At 43.8% G+C, this 19,296-nt stretch overlaps 1 protein-coding gene across 3 annotated transcripts in view; it reads left to right on the plus strand.

Annotated features, from left to right (window-relative positions):
- Positions 1-369: 369 nt before the first annotated feature.
- The window catches only part of CD58 (CD58 molecule), a 19,393-nt gene continuing 466 nt past the window's right edge, over positions 370-19,296 (plus strand). Inside the window, 11 exon segments of one of the 3 annotated variants that reach the window (NM_001310818.1) lie at positions 593-675; positions 6,488-6,790; positions 7,435-7,686; positions 8,568-8,660; positions 9,483-9,530; positions 9,746-9,781; positions 11,291-11,347; positions 12,014-12,061; position 12,396; positions 12,398-12,434; positions 15,373-17,131. In NM_001310818.1, the coding sequence (NP_001297747.1) occupies positions 618-675; positions 6,488-6,790; positions 7,435-7,686; positions 8,568-8,660; positions 9,483-9,530; positions 9,746-9,781; positions 11,291-11,347; positions 12,014-12,061; position 12,396; positions 12,398-12,434; positions 15,373-15,513 (1,074 nt within the window). In that variant the 5' untranslated portion in view covers positions 593-617 and the 3' untranslated portion in view covers positions 15,514-17,131. 3 annotated transcript variants of the gene reach the window in all.

Below are 19,296 nucleotides of genomic sequence, written 5' to 3' on the forward strand. Positions count from 1 at the left end.
GCCGGGTTCTCCTCAGCCAAGGCAATTCACTGAGAGTGAGAGCAGCAGGGAAGCTAACATAGTCACTCTGACAGCAGCTTGCAGCTCTGGGAACGCAGCTGGAGCATGGTTGCTGCTGGAGCAACAGGTTTCTGTGCCGATGCTTACATAAGTTTCCCAAACTGTTGTGGTATTTTCCCTTTCTTAGCAACGTGTCGCAGTGTGAAAGGCCAGCCACGAATGAAGGGGAATGTTAAGTTTGTTTGAGTTTTCTCAATGGCTTTTGGGCAGCTGCCAGCTGCTTTCTCTTTTGCCTTTTGGCTTTCCCTCAGCTCAGCAGGCAGGGCCACCTCTGCTCACCCACCCGGGGCAGCGCTGAGGAGACGGGGTGCAGCCTGGAGCCCTGCCCTCACTGGGGCTCGGCTTTTAGGCCTTCAGCCTGCACCTACACACCCCAAACCCTGCACACAGCGTCTCCACAAACAAGGGGACCCCCCAGTTTTCTGGGGCCAGGCGCCTCCCCTGGAGCAGGCACCACCCAGCAAGCAGCTCAGCGGGAAAAGAGCTGGGCGTGGCGGGGGGGAGGGGGTACGAGCTGCTTTCCGTTTCCTTGTAGCGTTGATTGTGGGAGAGCAGCGATGAAGCCGGTGGTCCCATGGGGGCTGGAGAAGCTGCTGCTCGTCGTCTCTTTCCTGAGTGAGTAGCTAAGGGGCGACCGGGACCCCTCCGGGGTGGTGTGAGGCGGTGCGAGGCGCGGGGCTGCCATGCTGGCTGCTCCCTGCCTCACGGCGGCGGGCAGAGCCTGGTTCCCCCCCCATCCCCGGGCACCTAACGCGGTGTTTGTGGGTGTCGGGGTGCCTGGGGGTCTCGGGCTTGCTGTAAACGTGGGGATTAGGGTGAGGAAAGGGTGCAGGAGGACAGAGCCGCCGGCGATGAGTTCATTTCTTCGGAAGCGGGCGTTGGGGGGTGAGCTGCAGGGCTGTGCCGCCACGCTCGCCTCCAGCCCCTGCGGTTCAGGAGAACAGGCTCGGTCGTTTAAAGAACAAAAATCCCTCCTACACCCCCTCTTATATATATATATTCTTGTCATGGCTGCGTATTTTGTGTTCTGTGTGTCTTCTTTCTCACGGGAAAAAAAAAAAAAAACAAACACACACACACAAAAAAACACATCCAGTTTCTTCGTCCGCTCCTTTCCGTTCCTTCCCGTCCATCTCATTTTGTGAAGTAAATTATTAATGCTCACTTCTGCTGAATTACTAAGTGAAAACCTTCTGAATCCAAATAGCACCCCGTGTGCCTGGGGAGCAGGGAGCTTGGCCAGAGCTGCGAACCTGAGACTTGGAATTAAAACTCGCCCACCTGTGAAATGAAAGGTGGATTTACAAAGCTTCAGCAGCGAGCAGGAGCTGCTCTTGCTATTTGGGCCAAGCAGCATAGCTTGTTCTATTTCTATTGTGTGTCTATTTTTTCTTGTTGTTGTTGTTCTTGCTCAGGGAGTGTCCTGGATGTGCCTAAAATAGGATGTAGTACGATCTTTTCAGGAAAAGGGTGTCTAACAAGTAGGCTAGTGTTCTACTAACCGGTAGGATTGTTCGGAGCAAGTCTCTGAGATTTCCTCCCATGCTATTCCTGAAGTTCAAGAAGCTTCTGTTGTTTAATTCCAACTGCACGATACTGTTCTGCAGCCAAGGCCTTCAGAGAGCAGAGGACCAGTGGAGAAGCTGAGATGCTGTACACCTGCAGGGCTCTCTGCATGCAGTGCCAGGATTTGAGCCTTAATGCTATTTCCCAAGTTATTCATCTAGTCGACAACTACTTTGAAGATAAAATTCTAAATGTCAGTAATGCATGAGTAATAGAATATCTCCTTGTGCATTTATACATTTTATTTTTTTTCCCTTTGTGGAGGCACATTGGGATCTTACAGAAAGTAGGTTGGCATGCCACAGGGAGTCTGGGCATCGGGGGCCAGGTGCTCTAGACTTACTGAGCAAATGAGAGTCCAAATTCCCAAACAATGCTTAGTTTAAAAGAAGAGGAAGTGTAAAGAAGAGAGGATGATAATTAGGCAATTGGAGAGCCAATATAATAATAGGCTTCTTTGAGGAAAAAAAGATAGCTAGCTGTTTTTCTTTCCTCTCTAAAGTTCTGTATTAATCGATTAGTGTAAGAGATCAGGAGTACAAATAGAATGTCTCTGCTGGTGCTGACTAAATTACTTGGCAAGATTACACACCCTCTTTTTGTTTATATGCTTACTTTATTGCCATTATCACTGTTGTTGCCTATGTGTAAGCGTTTTTACTGCTGCATGTAGATTTTACAAAGGTAAAGCAACCTGCCAAACCCGTATAAGAAAATCAAAACTTCAAAAGTCAGACTAGCGTGCCCAAGTGCACGCAGTTAAGTCTTTGGCGTGCAAGTTTTCATATATCCATGCTTTGTCTTGGCATGTAAGTTTCCCATCAACAGCAGTATGCTATTTGTGGCACCTCTTCCCTCGTCTTCTGAATCCCGGCCCTCCCATCACTCCACCCAGGTTCAAAGTACTGCTTCTTGTCTTCAGATAATCAAGAAGAGCTCAACACGCAGGGATTGCTGCTTTTCGCAAGTCACTGCCAGGTCAGGCTTTTGTCTGATTCAGCCACAGATGTGTAATACAATGCTTCAAGAGTGAAGATCACGTTGAGGCCGTGAAGGACTTTGAAGGAGAGTGGTTTTGATGGGTCTAAAATCACTCATTGGGAATTCAAGCCCAAACTGTGTTCACTTGCGGGATCCTAGAGAGGGCATGTAAAGAGGAAAAAGAAGGTGGTAGTAGTGACTGTGGCCCAAACCCTGCACCTTCTTCTAGTAAACTAGACATTTTATACCTAACACGAGGCTCTTCTGAAATCTGGGAACCCTGAGCTTCAATTCAGTATTCCTGATTTTTCTAAAATTTTAATTAAGTTAATTTATGAAATAATTTTAAATTAAGTATTATTTAAGCAGCATGACTGTTTCTGAATTCTCCGTTTTGCTGGGTTCCTTTTAATGCTTCATTTTCCAGTCCGACTTCTTTTACACAAATTGAGGGAAGGGGAGACAGCCTGGTTTGCCTAGGAGCAGAGGTTACTTTGTACACCTTGATCACGAGGTTGCAGGAAGTTACTTATTAGCAATGCTAATTTTTTTTTTTTTTTTTTTACTTCCTCAAAAAGCAACTGACCCCAAAAAGAAGCTTACCTTCAGCGTGGCTTTTTGTTTCTTCCTCTTTAAGGAGTTTGACCAGTTTGTTTTTCCCTGCGGCTTTAAAATGTCTTCCTTTTTTTTTTGTTTTCCACACACGAATACATGCTCTGTGATCATAAAAATTCTGTAACTGCTCGTTTTTGTTTTTTTTTTTTACTCCGTCTTTCCATTCCCTGAGAGGAGTCATGAGGTGTTGGGATGAATGAGTGGACAAATTCAAGTTGTTCCTGGAATGTATTTACTTCAGGAGATGGCTAGCACCGATGTTAAGTGGCTTGAAATAGTAGGAATAGAAAAATATTTTCCAGTCACCTGTGTGCAGCAGGCATCTGGTCTCGTAGTTCCATCTACCTTCCTCCTGAATAAGCAGAGGAAGTTCTGCATTTCTTGCAAAGACCAAAAAACTGCAAAACTTCCCCACCCCTGCTTTAAAGCCCCGGTGAAGTCGGCGCTGCCGGGGCTGCGGTGCTACCTGCGCGTCTGAGTTAACTTCACCGAGCAGAAGTGAGAACTCCCTGTGAGCCAGGGCCACGGTGAGAACCATGAGTAGGCGAGGATTGCTAATCGTGCAATGTGTTTCTGGGCCCTTACACCAGGATTTTCCCCTCCCTGTTGCATTGCCGGGTGCGAGCGCAGGCACCGAGCACGGCGTTAACCACCGCACCGCATGGCTGCAGGGTGCCGGAGTGCCTGAAGTGCTGGTGACCTTGTGGATGCCTTGCTCTCGCTGGCACCTGCTGGTTTGGCCATGGTGAATGTCTGTTGAATGACATCTGGCTGGAGATGGAGTATTTTTATCGATAGGTTTGTTTAGTGCAGAACAAACAGACTTCTGGAGGAATAAGCTTAGTGTAATGCTTTGGCAAAAAGAGAAGTTACCACAAAAATAAGAGTCCACGCCTTCACAGAGAAGGAATATCCTTTCCAGCTTGGAAATGTAGCCTCGAGGATACTTCTGAAAAAGACATTTATTTAGAAGCATCTCCTTACTCTTGTATCAAGAGCAAAAGTTTTAAAGATGAGAAAACTTCCTGCAGCTGCACAGTCAATATCCCTGTTGGATTTCAGATCTTTGAAGACACAGACCCGGGCTGCGCAGTTCTGGATCAGATCCTGTCCTGAATTCAAGGGTAAAACTTGAAGTTTCCAGCTGCCTTACCAGAGATGAGTCAGAGATGGGTAGGGATCTGAAAGTGGCGGAGCCCCCACGCAGTTGCTTGCTCACTCCACCTCAGTGGTATGGGGCAGAGAACCAAAAGGGCAAAAGCAAGAAAGACGCACGAGATGAGATAAAGACAACTTAGTAAATAAAGGAAAAAAATAAGGGGGGACAGGAAGCCCCAGATGATGCAGAGAAAGTGAGAAGGGAGGTTTCTGGTTGTGCAAGTGCTGTTTTGCAACAGTTAACACACACCGATGTTTTATCAGCACTCTTTTGGTGCCAAACCTAGTATTTGGGATGCTGTCAAGAAATTTCTGCCTGTCCCAAGCAGGCCTAATGCACAAGTGCATAGTGGCAGTGACCGTGATGGGGAGGAGGAGGAGGAAGCCTGGAGAAATAATACGAGGACACGGGGAGTGGAAGAGGCTTGGGGAGGAAACTGAGGGGGAGCTGAGGGATCTATGAGGTGCAAGTGGAAGAGGGGTGAGGAACTGAAAATTCTTGCTATTATAAAAATAAGTCCTTGCTCATGCCCCGTGCCCCCAGCAAGCGGCTGCTTTGCTCCCCAAAAAAAGAGCTGTGTTAGCTTGCTGTTGTCAGCAGCCACCGTGCCTCGGCGTGTGCATGCTGCAGTGTTGGGCCACCACAGCTTGACCGTGTCTCTTATCAAGAAGCAGAATTTCCCAGTGGCTAGAGCAGGGACTTCTCCACTTCTTCTCCTTCTCCCTAGGCGGTGAGAGAGGACTTCTTGAGGAAAAGGCGATTGCAGAAATCGTCTGTATAAAACAAGAGTCTTGAGCAAGACTCCAGGCTTCCTCGGGTCACGACAGTGCTTCAACAGCCCGCCTTCTTGGGCTCTCCAAACACAAATTTGGGGGCTCTTGGGTTTTTCTTCTCTGGAGGTTGGTAATTGAGGTGGGTGAATAGAAGTGCTCGTACTGGAGCAGTGGGAACAACTGAGATGTTGGTATCGGCCTGAATGGGACAGAAGACAAAGAAAGAGAGGTGGGTTGTGTTAAAAAGGAGTGGAAGTGATACCTGAGCCCTCCTTACTCTGCATAATTTTCCAGTTCCTGTGCTTGGAAAACACCATAGCACAGGTGCAGATAGCGAGCGGTAGGAACTAATAGCGTGAGAAGAGTACATTCATGGGTGAATTGCAAATAAATCGGGTGATCCATGAGAAGAAAGGCACAGCGAATACCTTCTGTGTCTGCAGTTCTCTACCCAAGCACATAGAAATGCCTTTCCCATTTCTTGCCTTCCACCTCCTGTCGGAGAAAGTCCTTGATTCCCTGGCGTGGCTGCAGGCAGAGGAGCAGGACACACAATACACTGGTGAGCACTGCTCTTCAGCAGCTGGAAACCCAGTCTTCTTGAGGACTGGCCTGGCTGACCTCCTTTGTTTTTGTTTGGAAAGGAGATAAGATGAGATAAGATGCGGAGCAAGATGGGTCACGACTTGCTTTCTGGGCTCCTACGCAGTGAAGGGAAGAGATCTGCTCTTTTGATGCAATAAAGCCGCAGTGTCTGCCTTGATTTATGAGCACTACGAAGTATTCATGCCATCAATCTGTGTCCTTCGTTCAAGCATAGCTCGATCTGACTGTTGACTTGTTTTTATCTATATGGACATGCATTTCTGCCACGGCAGTGCAGTCTTGTGATTTTAAGAGCCGCCAGTCTAAGCTGTCAGCAACAAGATGCTGAGATAGATTTCACTGGCAACAATGCTTCATCTTACCTCTTTCACCGGACCATGGGCAGGAGGCTTAACTCAGATGAACAGACGGAAGGTACTAAACATACAGGAGCTTAGGATAAGGAAGGAGACTGGGACAATGACTATACCTGAGGTTAGGGTGTGGGATTTGGATCCATTTCTAATGCTTATCATATAGTTGTGAAGACGGGCTGGCTTTGGGTAATTCTTAACTAATACATACTTTGCAAAACTATGTGCTTTTTATGTGCAAAAGATGTGCTTTTAACCTCAGTTTGAATTTTATGATAAATTGAAACGTAACAGTGCGTACAGCATTGGTCAAGTAACAGTTTATTAAAAAAATGTTAAAGCAACTTTTTTCTTTTTTTTTTTTTCCCCTATAGCACATATCTACTGTGAAGAGAAAGTGTTTGGCATTTTGGGAGAAAATTTTACTTTTCCAGTAAAAGCAGACAATAAAATAGACGAAGTTATTTGGACAAAAGACAAAGACAAAGTGGCTGAATGGGAAGCGCAAAGCGAACCAACGTATTTTAATTCCCTCCGGAGTAGAAGCTTGCTTAACAAGGAGAGTGGGAACTTGACCATATTTAAACTGGAGAACAGTGATAGTGGAACATACGAATTAGAACGTTTTTCTAGTCATAAAGAAAATGGTGTCTTTACATTTAAGCTTACCGTGTTAGGTAAGTATGGACGAACTGCACAAAGAACTGCACCGCTTTGTTCCCTTTTAAGAAGGCTAGAAAGCGGAGTGCTTATTTGGCAGAGAAGCAAACAGAGAGAGTGGGGGACTGTTTGTCTCCGTTGTTAAGCTGCTGAGACACTTTAAACAAATTTTCAAAGGTGGCATCGACGCTGTGCCCATCATTGCTTACCTTGGCGTGGTGTTCACAATGTGGGTGGGTGGCACGCTGTGTGGTTTCGGAGAGAAAATCAAGCTCTCTGAGCAAGCTGACCAAGTTGCCCTAAGCAGTATGGCTCTACTAAAGATGCTCCTGCGGGCATGTTGTATCTTTAAATATTTGTGACGTTGTACTGTGCTGATCTGCGCAGCCTCACTAGTTGTCTTTGGGAAAGATGATTGACTAGTGTGTATATTAAACCTACTGACAGTGAACCACGAGGAGCATCAAACCTAGGCACTGAAGAACCAGGAACAGGGCCACTTTCAGAAATACATTCCTCTTACGCACACGTGCTCCCCTCAAAAAAAAGCATTTTTATCTATATGCTTTTCTGCTGCTAATATCGCTCCAACCCTTGTCCTGTGCTAAAACTCAAGGCAGTGTGCAACCAAAGTAATACAACATGTTTTCTCTCCTTTCAGATCCCCCTTCTGAGCCTCAAATAAATTGCAGCTTGAGTGATGACAACTTAATGCTAACATGTGAAGCAAAATTCCAGAGGCCTCTGACTTATGTTTGGAAGATCACTGGCAGGGAAATTTTCACAGGCCCGAAGGTTTTGATCCCTAAAGAGAATGTTGATACTGGGGGAAAAGCTACATGTTTCGTTACATACTTCGAAGTTAGTAAGAGCTCCGAAATCACTTTGGATCAGTGTTCTCCAACTTATCAAGGTAATGGGTCGGGTTGTATATGCAATTCTAAGAGGCTGAATTGGAAAATAGCATGGATTTTGACTGTAAGATTTCTCTCGACTTCTCAGAAAGTTGAATTGAAAGACTAAAAAGCATCAGAAGCCTTTTGTCTGCTACAAGTGTGTTTAAAGGTTGTCGTAAGGTACTATGTTGATAGTTTGATCCCCCTGGAAAGATGCATCTTGTAGGGATCTCAGTAAAATAAAACCTTCAGCTTTGACTTGAAATGAGTGATAGAGGGAGATGCCTGGAGAATAGAATAGTTCAGTTGGAAGGGACCTACAAAAATCATCTCGTCCAACTGCCTGACCCCTTCAGGGCTAACCAGAAGCTAAAACATTACAAAGGGCATTGTTCAAATGCCTATCAAACACTGACAGCCATGGGGCACAACCACCTCTCTAGGAAGTCTGCTCCAGTGTTTGACCACTCAGGGGAAATACATTTTCCTTAACGTCCAGTCTGACCCTCCCCTGGCGCAGCATTGTGTCTTTCCCATGCATCCCATCATCGGTGACAGGAGCAGAGGCTGCACCTCCTCTGTGCTTCCCCTCCTCAGGGAGTTGCAGAGAGCCGTGGGGTTGCCTCTCAGCCTCCACAGAACTGGTCCTAGAACTGAGCCATCACCTTCCATGTGATGATGTGCTTTCACTGAACTGAGTTAGTTACCATGTGACTTTTCTGGAGCTGGCTTAGGGTTTTGCTGGTAACTAAATCTGGAGCATTAACTTCTTGGGCTTACTTTTTAAAAATTAAATAGCTATAAAATGTAAGTGGGATATTATTTCTACTGAGATGTGCATCACCTTAAAATGTTGCATTTTAACTAATCAATCATAATTTATTTTGCTTTTTTAAAGGATACAGTTCTCCAAAAAGAAGCAGACCTGGGCTTATTACTGCCTTTGTTGTCTTTCTCTTCGCTGGAGCTGGGCTAATATACCTGTTCAGAAGTATGTATGGCATTTCTTAGCTGAGCCCAACGTGCTTTGAGATTACGCTGATCTAAGTTCTGTAGAACGTATGAAAGTTTCTGACCGTGGGATGTATTGTGATTGCAGTAGCAGAAACAAGTACAGCTTAGACAAAGACTAGTAAATTTAAAGGAGCTAATATACTGAACTTTGCTGCACTCAGCTGCTACGCTTGGTGTACTGGGAAACACTAGTTTGTACTTGCATATTTTTCTCAGATGAGCATGCGGTAGACCAGTATATGGTAGACTCTTGCTGCATGTGCACGTTGCTGACTGATGTTCAGCTCTGTTACTCAGCAGGTCTGGGTTCTTTTCTGCAGAGATGTTTTCCAGCCAGGTAGAGCTAATGAGGTACTTTCCCATGGGGTGATTTCAACAGATGCACAACTACACAGTTGCTTTTGGCCAGTGTGTTCCTCCAGGTTGTTGAAAGCCCTCTCAGTGGCAGCCCTGCACTCCAGCATATCTCCTACTCTCCCCAGTTTGATGTCATCTGCAAATTTGCTGAGGCTGCCTTCTGTGCCCTTGTCCATATTGTTGATGTTAAACAATACTATGCTTGATATCAACCCATGAGGGGTGTCACTCATACCTGCCATCAATTAGACTTGAAACAGTTCATCTGTTTTCCCTTGAAACAACGAAGGCTTGACCATGCTTCTCTTGACAATTCTAGAAAATAAACTTGCTGTGCCTCATTTTGGGGGATGGAGGCTGTCAGCTAGTGTCCAAAAGCACAAAACTGTAATTCCATGTGATATATCTCCAGATATTTTCCTCTTTTTTTTTTTGGGTGCAGAAAAAGCTAACTGTGGAACAGGAGGAGCTGATCAGACGAATGCTGCAGGTAAGAGAGCTGAATTGTCACACATGTTTAGAAATAAGACTACTGCTTTAATTTAGTCCCAACTTGACAGCTTTTTTTTGTAGCAGCATAGTCTTTCATTTGTCAGATAAAGAAGTAAGTTTTCTTATAGGCCTTAGCTGTTTAACAAAGTATAGATGTTTTTCTACAGGTCATCAATACATGTTCAAAATACATATATATATATTTTATTATAGGAACAGATCATCATCTACTTGGAGACAATAACAAAGGTAAGAAACCCGTTTCAGGTCATTGCAATTAACAGTCCACAAAAAATTTCTTACTAGAAATACTTCTGCGCTTTAGTGCTGCTTTTTTTTTTTTAACTTTTTCACATCACCTGTTGGTTGTAATAAGGAGTGTGATCTGCTCTTTCCTTTTTTGCCATGTGTATGTTTTTGAGGTGAATTTCAGTGTAAGCACGCTCAACCTCAAAGCCTCAGTTGAGGTCCAGCAGCAGATAATCGCTTTGCACTTGGTGTAGGAGTTAGTGGGGCTGGCAGAATTACCGACAGGAAGCAGCCTGAGAGTTGCCTGGTCAGCAGCTCTCTCTGGGGGTGAATTTTGTTTCTGACAATGGAGACTGGGGGCTGGCCTCAGCATGAGGGATGGAAACTTGCATGCTATAAAGCAGTCTTTTTGCCTGGTTGATTAGAGCTGGTTTGTGTGCTGAAACGAGGATGGTTTTTCTTCTGTCTCGTTTAATCTTATCTGCCTGCCCCTTTTATATAAACTTTTTGTTTCAGTTTGCTGTTAGTTTACCTTGGTTATATCTTGAAAACCCATCTAAGCACTGTGAAGATGTATATGTTGCTAGTCGGTTGTGCAGAACTGCCTGATCCTTGCTTCTGTTGTGCTGAAGGAAAGACTACGGTGCATGCTTATCTCCTGTGGGCCAAATTGCAATGGTCTCTTTTTCTTTCTCTAATCCCTTCTGGTTGTTTCAGGAAAAAAAAAAAAAAAAATCTGTTAACAGTGCTTTTTGATAAACTTCTACGCATGTTTTTGCATGCCTGTCTTCTTGTAACAGCCAAGATGAGGCAAGGAGAAAGTCGGTGAAGGAGCTTCTCGCTTCTTTCCATTAGTTACCAGTCTGCTGTCCATCCCTAATTTCTTTACACAATGCCCTTCTGCAGGAAGTACAGATTCTCAGCATGGTCTGTATTCCTGTCCAGATCTTTACTTATGTGCCTGCTGTCCATTCTAATCCTGCTTTTCATTTTCTACCTTTTTTTCTTTAATTTACAGCAAGCAATGACACTGTTGAGTTCCCTAGTTTGTGGCTGTGTGCATCGGGAGTTGGGAACTCTGTACAGTGATCCCCTAAGGAAGGGGACAACTCCTTCGGTCTGTTCTTTCACAATATGCATCTTGGTGCCAGGACTACTGTGGTCTGTTCCTATGTATGTCTGTTCCTATGAACCAGACTAGATCATCATAGTCTGGATCACGAGGGGCATACAAGGGAAGACTAAAAAATCCTTTGTTACGGAGGTCACCAGACCAAATCTTTCTCAGTGGGGAATTTCTAGCCATCAGCTGTGAGCTCAGCACCATTCTGGACTGTTCTGGAGTAGAATGAACAGTGGTTGCACGTGGGGTTCTCAGTCTGGTATCTTACACGAGGTGCTGAAATTAATACAAGGCTGAAGCAGGATGTTTCTTGGGTCGTAAACTACCGTGTCACCTTTTGAAGAAATGTTCTATATGTTTAATTTCTTATGTCAACGCTTTTACAGATGGGGAGGAAGACAAAAGTGAAGCAAATGGTGGTAGGCCTGGAAATGATAACGTAGGTAAGGAGGCAGTGCCATGAAAACAGGGTTTGGGGGTATTTTTTGTTTGTTTTTGTTTTTCCCCTGGGCAAGTCAAAGTTCAAAGATCTTGTCATCAGGATTTAAGATAAATAATTTCCTTTTGATATTTTCATATGTTTGTTAGAGCTATGGTTCTAGCCTGTGGTCCAGACATCTCTGAAGTTCAGAAACTACTACTGGTGGGTTTCAAGAAGATGAAAAAGATTTTAAATAACAAACAAACAAAAACATTCTTTTGCCAGTACGCTTAAACGTACCCACATTTCAATTAGTCTGCAAAGAGAAAGTCACAGTGTTAGTGTGACACATCTATGAAGTAAAGAAAGGAGATGTGGGTTCTCTTCTCAGTTGTCTGGTTTCTTATGGTGAGTCTGTGCAGCTTAATCATTTTAAGTAAACCCACTGCAGAAAGATTTTGTAAAGCTGTAAACAGATACATAATGCAGATCATGGTTTAGGAACCGAAGTGATTGCTGGTGGGAAGTTAAAATTAATTGCAAAGCCTTCAATACAGGTTTAACGTACGACTCATCTGGAGAATATGCTGTATTTATTCTGTAACTAGTGAAACTGTCAGTTTAAAGTAGAGTTGCATATTTTGCAAACTGTTGTGCTTCATCCACGCATGTTTCTGTTTACCTGCAGCTGCATCTGTGCAATCTTCTGACACTGTGGAAAAAGAGACAGAAGGAGGTAAGGAGTGTGATGGTGCCTTAAAACAGGGCAACACAAGGGGGGAATTAATTTTGCGTGTGGCTTTTGACAGTCTAAAACATACTACCATGTCCTCAGTGCAGAGATTTCCATTCCCCTGGTGGCCTAGACAGACTTGTTCCCTTAGAAACAGTAAATGTTGGTGGGTAAATCACTAGATGAGAAGTTGAAAAGACCTGGATCCTTGTGTCTGTTACATAGCACTGAGCAAGTACCTTCTCTGGGCTTTAGTTTCCCTCCATCGCGTTTCTGGATGTGAAGTTATGGGTGGTGCCGTGGGTTTCTGAGTGTGTTCTGTGCTTGGCCTTTGCAGCATCTGGAAGGGGACATGAGGACACTGTGGAGGAGCCAGGTAAGAGGGGGATGTGTTTTGTGCTGTCCACGTGGAAACTGTTGGTCAGGGCTGTTATTGTTGCTGACTGTTAATGGCCCAGGTCTCGGTGTTACTCTTGTTCCATCCTTGGGGAGTAGGGGGAGCTCTGGGATTGTCTGAGCGTGAGACTCATGGGGAGGGGTGACAACTTATTGCTTGGTTTTGCAGGTGCATTTTCTTTTCTCATAAAGAATGCTGAGCTTACTTAACCTGTGTTTTTCTTGTGGTTTGTACTTGTTTTTAAACAAGGCTGTGGTAGGAAAGCTCTTCAAAGTAGACAGGCTAGTGAGCCTGAGAACCTTATACGTGGAAAGAGAAAGCTGGTTATTACTCTGCACGGGGAAATAGTTGATCAATGCTACATCTTATTAGTGAAATTTAGACAGCAACGATGCAACGTTTCTTACAGTTTCATACTGCTTGAGTTAGTTAAGTCCTATAATCAATTATCAGTTCTGATGGGTGAAAATTTTTCCATGTAGACTATAACTGATAGGATGGGCTGAGCCAATCTAGCAGCTTACTGTCCCCAAAAGGGGAAGTCTTGCTCCTTGGGCCTACTCTGATGTTTATCACACGCCTCTCTGAGCCATGTTAGCAGGAAATTGACCCAACAGGAAAACAAATTGACCCAAGAGGAAAAGTCTTTGATAGTGCTGGTGATTCTACACAGAACTAGTTAAAAAGCACTTGACGAATAAAATGTCTCTTAAAAAATAATTTTGGATGCACGTGGAATTAGGTCAGCTATAGCAAACTGGGTGAGGGAGAAAAGGAATGGATGGAAAAAAATGTTTTGAAATTTGTGAAATTAAAGGTTTTGTTTTCAAATTTATTAGCTGGGACACCAGAAATTTTTTGATTTGAAATCTTAAATCTGACTTAAATGTTTGAAAAGTGTTTTGAAAGCTTTTATGAAATGCACACTATATGCCAGTGTGAATTGAAGCATTTCTGTTTGGAAATAAGATAAATTTGCAGATTGACTGAAAATAATTTTCATTTCCTCAGGAGAAAAGGAAGAACATTGTTCTGTCTGTCGTATAGCACTTGGTTAAGAGTTGCAGATGTGGGTGTTTCATGCTGGCTTCTTCTTTTCGAGATGTAGAGCAGTGTTCTCCAAAACTTTTTTTGATTATGAATCCTATCAGTAAAATAGCTTGAGCACATGCCCCCAATATATGCATATTTACTTATTAATGGCACAAAAATATTTTGTTTCTACATCACAGTGGTTTGTGTTGCACCCCCTAGGTGCACCCTACTTTGGAGACCACTGACGTAGATACTCAGTAAGTAGGAATGAGGATAAGAAAATTGTTTCTGTGATGCAAAAGAAACTGACAAGGAAACAGGCGTGAAACAAGGAAGCAGGCTTGAAACAGGGCTGTGTTACTGGAGAGGAAGCTGTGCTGTCTTGGAATAACTCAGTTGGATCCTGTGAGTTGCCAGTGAAGAAATAGTGAAGACCAAATGAAGTAGTTGGTGTATAATGGCAGGGCTACGTTACATGCTGCTTTGAAAGGGCACCTACTTCTCTGTGCTGTGCTTCTAGGTCATGCTTAAAGACTTCTCATCTGACGTAATGTTTTTGTTGTGTCATGCATTTTGCTGTGTGCCACAACAGAGGAAGATGTCAGAAGTAGCCGTGCTGTTCTCGGCGTTGTTTGCAAGCTGTGTGACACTTTTTACATGTTGTGTGGGGAGTGTGAAGCCTGTTGCCTGTCAGCACAGCTATAAAATGGGAAGAGAAAAGCAATCTCATACTCAAGCCTCCTCACTGCACAGATATAAGCAAATAGCTGCTCCCCCCTCCGCCCCAAAAACAAACAACAAAATGGCTCCTCTATCACTCTCCTTAGTTTTGTAATCAAGCTGGTGTAAGTCAGCCACAGGTAAGACAGTTACCCTGCTTGGACTTTAAGGATACAAGCCATAAAAATATTTCATATCCATCCGGGAGCACTGTGAGATCCAGACTAGGGTTATCTTTCTTTTTATCCTCTATTGAGAGGATTGCCATGTGTCACCATGTGATGCTCTCCTAGACTGCTTCCAGGCATCTTGTCCTAGGCTGGAGTGATGCTGAGCTAGAGACTGCTGGAAGAGAGAAGTAATGCTGTGATAACTGGAGCAAAGACTGAGTTGCATAGTGCCTTGGCATGTCCAGGTGATTTCCCTTGCACTCTTGCTGTGTGTGCACCATCAGGGAAACACTGATGTAAGAGGACCTTGTGTATGCGTTGTTTAAAATCAGCCTGGTTATAGGTTGATGCCTGTTGCATGCAGTGAATTAGGCTGAGCATGTAGCCTTGAACTTCCTGGATTGTAACTTCCTGCACTGTAACTTCACTTTGTCTTCAGTTTCCCTGCTTGTCAAATGAGAACTCTCTCTGTTTATTCATCAGAAATGCAAAACAAAGCAAACAAACAAAACCTCACGCCTCCAAAAGCACCTGCCATTACCACGTGGAAAGAATAGCAGCAGCGTTGCATGGATGTGTTGTACACAGCTGGTGTAAAGACCATAAAACTAAATCTTTGTGTAAAAGTGGTGTCGTAGGGGCATAGTTATCTGATCCAAAGTCACAGAGTCAGAACGGGCTTGCAGGTTGCAAGCTGCTTAGCAGATGGCTGGCAATAACTGGTAAATGTTCTTAACCTGCTCCAGTTGTTAAGCAGCATCTCTAAGCTTAAACAAATTATTGTGTGTGGTAAGTGGCTGGTGCCTACCAGATAACCACGGGTCAAAAAGCTGCTGTAACTGGATTGTTTAGGATCATGCAGCAATGTCTTAATTCACCATCGTGCTGTATTAGTGTTTAAAACCTGCAGCGTTCTTGTATAACTTGTACAATTTCAAGAAGACAAGACATAATACTTGTTTTTTTTGGTTTTTTTTTTTTTTTTGTTCCAGAATCAAACGCCACAAATAATTGACTTGTGGACCAAACAATGTTTTGACCTAATGGGAGAGAATTCAACGGGGGAAGACCACTATCGTTCCTCTTGGAGGTTTTCCAGAAGTACTGAAATCATCTGCAAAGAAATGTTTTGAAGGCTAGTTGAACTGAGGAAAAACTGCCTGGTTTTCTTCCCTCATAATGGATAACCTCCTTCTCTTCATGCTGCATGAAGATAAACAGCCTGAGTCGTGAGCAGCAATCTCTACTATACAGTTTTGTATCAGTTTTTAAATGAAGAGCATCTACTAACAAAAACACGGCCAAGGATTTTTTTATACCTGTTGTGTAGCACTATCAAAGAGCCCAGGCTGGAAGAGACTTTGAAAAATCATCAAGAACAACCTGTTGAAGTGCCTTTTAGATACTAAAGAAGGTCTATTTATGCACGTTCAAACATATATATATCAAAAACTAATTAGCTTTCTGTGCAACTACTGGATCAGTGTATTTTACAGTCAGAAGAAAGATGGTTAATTCCTCAGAAGTTCCAGATGGATCGCAATTGGAACTTGCTAGTTTGGGTTCCCCAGCAGGAACTCAGTGATACAGATAAGTATTCTCAAAGAAAATTATGTCTTGGAGTCAACGGAAGACTGGCAAGCTGTGATCATTTCCAGTGGTGGTTATCTTTAAGACAGAGCTACAACTCAATTTATTCTCACATTAGAACAAAGCTGCCTCTATTAGCACTGTTTTGTATTTTTTTGACCTTGAACTTCTGATATTCTTTGCACTTTCAGCTTTTTGGGGGGTTCTTTTATGTCTTAACTGCTGCTTCACATTATTCTAGTAGAATGTCAGTCTACCCATTTCTAAAGAATACTAACATGCTTTTGTCTCCAGCCATGAGCAAACTAAAACTTGAAAACTGAGCTCATACAAATACTGAAGCTCAAAAAGAAACAAAGAGGAAAAGAATACCATGTATTCGTGTTTTCAAATCATCAACCTGTGAAGCATGTTTCATGAATGCTGCAGGCTGGATGTGTTTATTGCATTTTGAAAACCATTGCAGTTGATTTTGAAATGGGCATATGTAAATAATTGATTAGGTTTCTTAGTCGTAACCAAAAATCAGAAAGTTCTCTTTTGTCTTCCTTATTGGACCGAGCATTTATTGCAGGGCAGAGATCAAATTATCCCCCGTGTAGTGGTGTAGGAACATCCATGCTGTTAGTAATTGAGTATTACTCAAGACTTCGACCTGTAGTCATCCAGAAGTGGAAGAGATTCTGGCATATTGCCGAGTTCTGCTATGTTGCCTTGTCTGTGTAATACTCGAGCCAAATAGTTGATCAAATCTCTCTGTCTGCTTTTGGTACCTGCAGTCATGTTTAATGAATCAGTCCTGCGTGGTGCAATGTTCAGTCCTCAAGTTTACGAATAAGGTGGTGAGAAGACTGTCAACAGAAAGGAGCCTATAGCAGTATTAGAAATTATAGGGAAAATTTTAAGTTTGATGGGACCTCAGGAGTTGATGTAGTGCAAACTCCTGCTTAAACCTGGGTCAGCACTGAATTGAGACTAAGTTACTCTGCTTCACCTAGTCTGGTCTTGAAAACTTGCAAAGATGGAGACTGTACAGCCTCTCTGTCAACCCTTTTCATTGTCTGGCTTTCCGTGGTGGAAAAACTATTTCCTTATATCCAGTCTGAATCTCTGTTGTTTCAACTTGTGTCCATTATCTCTCGTCTTCCCACCAGGTATTGCTAAAAAAAAAAAAAAAAAAAAAAAAACAAACCTGTCACCATCTACTTGATCATCTCGTAGGTATGGGAAAGCTGCTGTTATTTACCCCCTAAAGCCTACTCTTCTGCAGGTGCAAATTACTCCTCACAGTGCAAATGCTCTAACCCTCTGACCACCTTGGTCAATCTTCACTGAATTTGACTGATGTCTTGTTGAAGGGGACAAAAACTGGATGTACCACACCAAATGCAGTCTAGTGAATGCTGAGTGGAGGGGAATAATCACGAAATTGGAGAATATCCTGAGCTGGGAGGGACCCACGGGGAACATAGAGTCCAAATCCTGGCTCCGCACAGGGCAACCTAAGAATTAAACCATATATTTAAGAGTGTTGTCCAAATGTTTCTTGATCACTGACAGGCTTGGGGCCATGAATGCTTCCCTGGGGACCCTGTCCCAGTGCTTGACCACCCTCTCAGTGAAGAACCTTTTCCTAATAACCAATCTGAAGCTCCCCTGACACAGCTTGATGTCTTACCACTGGTCACCAGGGAGATCATCACCTCCCTCTCTACTACCCCCTCATGGGGACATTGTAGACAGCAAAGAGGTCACCCCTCAGTCTTCTCTAAACTGAATAAATCAAGTGTCCCCAGCTGCTCCTCAGTAACTTCAGGTTAGTGACTTATGGCTAAGCACCTATTATATGAGGACAGGCTGAGAGAGCTGGGCCTGTTTAGCCTGGAAAAGAGAAGGCTGAGGGGAGACCTCATCAATGTGTGTAAATATCTGAGGGGAGGGTGTTGAGAGGAAGGAGCTGGTCTCTTTTCGGTTGTGCCCAGCAGCAGGATGAGAGGCAACGGGCACAAACTAAAGCACAGGAGGTTCTGGCTGAATATGAGGGGCACTTTTTCACTGCGAGGTTGAGAGAGCACTGGGACAGGCTGCCCAGAGAGGTTGTGGGGTTTCCTTCTCTGGAGATATTCAGAACTCACCTGGATGCCATCCTGCACAACGTGCTCTAGGTGATCCCACCTGACAGGGGTGTTGGACCAGATGATCTCTGGAGGTCCTTTCCTACTCCAGCTATTCTGTGATTCCGTGAAATCTACTTATTTCATCGTCACAGAAGGCAGTCAGGTAGATAAGGCACAATTTACCCTTGGCAAATATAAACTGACTCTTCCCAGCTCATTTTTCTTCACAAACCCAGAAATGTGTCCCAAAAGAACCACCTACCTGGTTCTCCCAGGGCTGCAAAGGAGACTGTAGGTTCCTAGGTTGACCTTTTGGACCTTTTTGAAGATGGATGCAACATTTTCATTTTTCCTAGTTGTCGGGGGCTTCCCTGATAGCCATGGCCTGTGATGATAACACTTTCAGAGTGACGTCAACAAGCTCTCATGGCACCCTTGAGCACATCTGATCAAAGTCCTGTGGACTGGTGCGGATCAAGTTCTCAGGTAATCCCTGACTGATGGTGGTTTTTCCTGAACCCTTTGCCTAAGCTCAGAGCCTATGAAATCTTGTTAATGAAGATGAGGCAAGAAAGGTATTAACTAAGTCTTCTCTGTCCAGTATCCCTAAATCACCCACCTGGATTCAGGAATGGGCCCACACTTTCCTTGTTTGCTCGATTACAGTTAATACAGCAGCAGATCCTGCTCTTGTTGATGTCCTTTGCAAGTCTCAGATATAGTTGAGCTTTGGCTTTCCTGGAAGCATCCTTACCTGAATCATCAGTGTTCCTAAATTATGTGTGTGTGTGTATATTTTTATATATGTATGTGTGTGTGTGTATATATATATCTAAAACTTGCATGGAAGACTAGTTCTTCCTACTTGCTTTCCATACTGCACACATTTGTGTATGTGCCTTTGAGATGGGCCTCCTTTTGCCCCTTTTTTTTCATTTTTTTGCCTTCTAAGGTTCCAGTCACCCTGTATCTTTTACTTTGGACCCCTGTCCAGTACTACCTAACTGTGGGTTGTGAGCTCCCTTGCCATCATTCCTATTTTAGAGCTTTCCTCGTGAAGTTGGCCAGCCTGTTGACAAATGTGTGTTTGTTGACAAGCTCTGCAGGACTTTTAAGCTCCTCCTGTGTGCTTTTACTGGTACTGAAACCGCATTATTAGTTACTAAGGGTATGAAGGGGGTCTACGATCACCAGGCTGAGTGGTGCAGT

Source organism: Anas platyrhynchos, chromosome 1, assembly GCF_047663525.1.
Source record: "Anas platyrhynchos isolate ZD024472 breed Pekin duck chromosome 1, IASCAAS_PekinDuck_T2T, whole genome shotgun sequence".
NCBI classification, from domain to species: Eukaryota; Metazoa; Chordata; class Aves; order Anseriformes; family Anatidae; genus Anas; species Anas platyrhynchos.